The 2,842-nt window shown below is 43.9% G+C and overlaps 1 protein-coding gene across 1 annotated transcript in view; it reads left to right on the forward strand.

Moving 5' to 3' along the window:
• The window catches only part of LOC115305343 (translation initiation factor IF-2-like), a 145,133-nt gene extending 142,709 nt beyond the window's left edge, over positions 1-2,424 (forward strand). Inside the window, exon 6 of the mRNA XM_029955569.1 lies at positions 2,193-2,424. Coding sequence (XP_029811429.1) covers positions 2,193-2,379 — 187 coding nt within the window. The 3' untranslated portion in view covers positions 2,380-2,424. The remainder of the gene's footprint in view (positions 1-2,192) is intronic.
• Positions 2,425-2,842: the final 418 nt, after the last annotated feature.

The raw sequence follows: 2,842 nt of genomic DNA on the forward strand, positions 1-2,842 counted from the left end.
CTAAGTGTCATGGTGGCTTCCAAAGATCAGGATATGGACGAGTTTGTGGGGCCTAATTCCATCTACTACAAGATACAAGAAGAAAATTCACTCACTGAGAAGACCCCTTACCTACACTGTTCCTGACCTTAAAATTTCTTTTGGAGACTCATTCTTCACCCATTGAAGGCTTTCAGAGTTTGTAAGACTTCGCTGATAAAAAAAAAAAAAAAAAAACACCACTTGCTGGGAGATATAACATAGTAAGCCTAATCTGTAGACTTCAGCAGGAGGAGGAAGACCCTGGGAAATAATTTAACAATATGAGTAGGGGTGCTTGTCAGCTGTAATCACAAAACCATTATTTTCCAGTTTTTGCTAAAAGCTAACTTACCCTCTTAAAAATAGAGTGCACAATTAGGAATCTCAAAGCCTAGTCTTTAGCTGTTCACCACAAAAACTGGCCCTTAATGTGTTTGTGTCTCATTTTCCTCATTGTGAACTAGGAATAATAGCACTCCTACCTAAATGTAATGTGTGGTAGACATTTAAAAACCTGTACGTGGAGGCACCTGGGTGGCTCAGTCGGTTAAGTGTCTGACTTCATGATCTCACAGTCCGTGAGTTCCAGTTTCGCATCAGGCTCTGTGCTGACAGCTCAGAACCTTGAGCCTGCTTCAGACTCTGTGTCTCCCTCTCTCTCTGCCCCTCCCCTGCTCATGGATATATCTCTCTCCGCCTCTCTCCCTCTCCCTCTCTCTCTCTCAAAAGTAAATAAGCATTAAAAAATTAGAAGAAAAAAACCCTGTAAGTGGAAGTCCTTGGGCACATGTCACAGATGAGGTGAGCCAACGTTCCTTTTGTGATCAAAGGTTTCACAGGCCCTCTCCCTGATCGCGCACAGCTGCTCTTTGAGGCAGGTGCTGTCATTACCCCCATTTAATAGTGAGGAAACTGAGGCCTGGGTCAAATAATCTGACAGAGCTCACTCAGTGAGGAGGTAGCAGAGCTGGGATGTACTTCATTCTAGGGTCTCTTTTTATCACGAGAGAGCATTCCGCCTGTAAAACATCTGTGGGGAAACTGCGAACCAGCCAGCATCCAGCCTTGGGCATGGCATTTGGGCAAGATTATAGAAAGGAGGCAGAAAAGAGAGTCAAGTTGTCTTTAAAATCACAAGAAGTGGCAATTTCAAGGCAAGCGAGCTTCGCAAAGGGAATAATTGTAGTTTAGGGGTTATGAGCCGTTTTCACATTCAGGCATCTGGGATGCAAATGAGCAGAGGCCTGCCTCTATCCCTCCGCGCCCCCCTGCCCGACCTCCACACCCCGGGGAGGCCACAGCCATGGCCACGCGAGGGAACCACACGTCTTTTTGTTTTTAAATTATTAAACACTCAAGACGTTAGAGAAAAAGAAAAGAATAAAATCCTGAAGATATCAGAAGGAAGAAAGTAATATGACTTATGAATGAACGAATTAGAAACCAGGACGTAATTTAAACTAACAAATACTTTCAAATGGGGCTCCTTTAATAAGAACACGCCCCATCAAAATAGATGACTCTTGAAATTTTCATCAAGAACAATATAAATGAGGGTGCCTGGCTGGCTCAGTCGATAGAGCAACTGATTCTTGATCCCAGGGTTGTGAGATCAAGCCCCACGTTGGGCATGGAGCCTACTTTAAAAAGAAGAAAAACACAAATGAAAGAAAAAATTATTAGAGAAAAATTGGAAAAACCACAGAACAGACTAAATAAATGAGACCATTATAAACAATTTAATAAATGTCTTAATCTAAACAAACGTTAAGTTCAAAAAAAATAGATACCAGAAGAGACGCAAAACAGGAATAGACCGAGTAGGAAGGTATTTCCCTGGCCTGGGTCCCATTAGCATTCCCATGAACATTCGAGAGTGCTGCTCCCGTCTCTGCAGGCTGAACTCCTACCCTCCCCTTCCTCCTTTCTTTCAACCGCCCTGTTTCCCCCACGCAGACCCCTCCCGCTCCAGCCCTTCCTGTGTCTCCACTCCCTTCCATTCGCAACCGTCCCCTCCCAAGCCACACTAGGACTTGTGAAACTCAGGTTCAGTTCTGAACAAGCTTCCCTATAAGTCAATGTATTTTCAATTTATTTACTTGTAAACTCACTGTGTTCATCGTGAACAAAACTAACCCAAGCCCCTGTTCTCTGGTGACTTACATCTGCAGTGGGTGGAAGGCTGATCACAACAGCTCCAGAGGTGTAAGGAGAATGAAGATGTCCAAGGCAGGCGCTCCCCAGGGCTGCATGTCTGGCTGCCAAAATCGCCGTCAACAGTTGCAGAATGGATTTTCTCCTGCCTCCGTCACTGGATTTTTTCAACATTCTTGGGTACTCTTTTCTCTGATTATCTAGACTGAAAACAGTTAACACACAGGCATAGTAAAGCATTTATTCTTATAACAAGCCTGTCGGGTAGATGTCGTACCGCCCTCCTTACATTTTCTTCACGAAGCAGAGAGATGAAGCAACTCTCTCAAGGTCTCAGAGAGAAACCGTGGCTGAACTGGCATTTGAACCAGATTGTCTGTCCCCAGAGTGTATGCCTGGCTGTGCTCTTAACTGAAGTCATCTTACATGAACTCCTTCCATTACCCTCCTCTCCACATCAAAAGTTCTGTTTGATGTATATTCAGTCTTCTCTCTATTTGCTCAAAAACTATCGCTCTTTTTCAAGCCTGGTGCCTGCACCTGTGCCTTTCTCATGAACCTCCTGCGACCTTTTCGTGCCTCTATATACACTCTTCTTGTACCTCTGTAAATTAGGGAACTCTTGTGAAATTAGCATGCTTTCTTTTTGTTAATGTTTTATTTACTG

The sequence above is a fragment of the Suricata suricatta genome, chromosome 10 (assembly GCF_006229205.1).
Source record: "Suricata suricatta isolate VVHF042 chromosome 10, meerkat_22Aug2017_6uvM2_HiC, whole genome shotgun sequence".
In the NCBI taxonomy this organism is placed as follows: Eukaryota; Metazoa; Chordata; class Mammalia; order Carnivora; family Herpestidae; genus Suricata; species Suricata suricatta.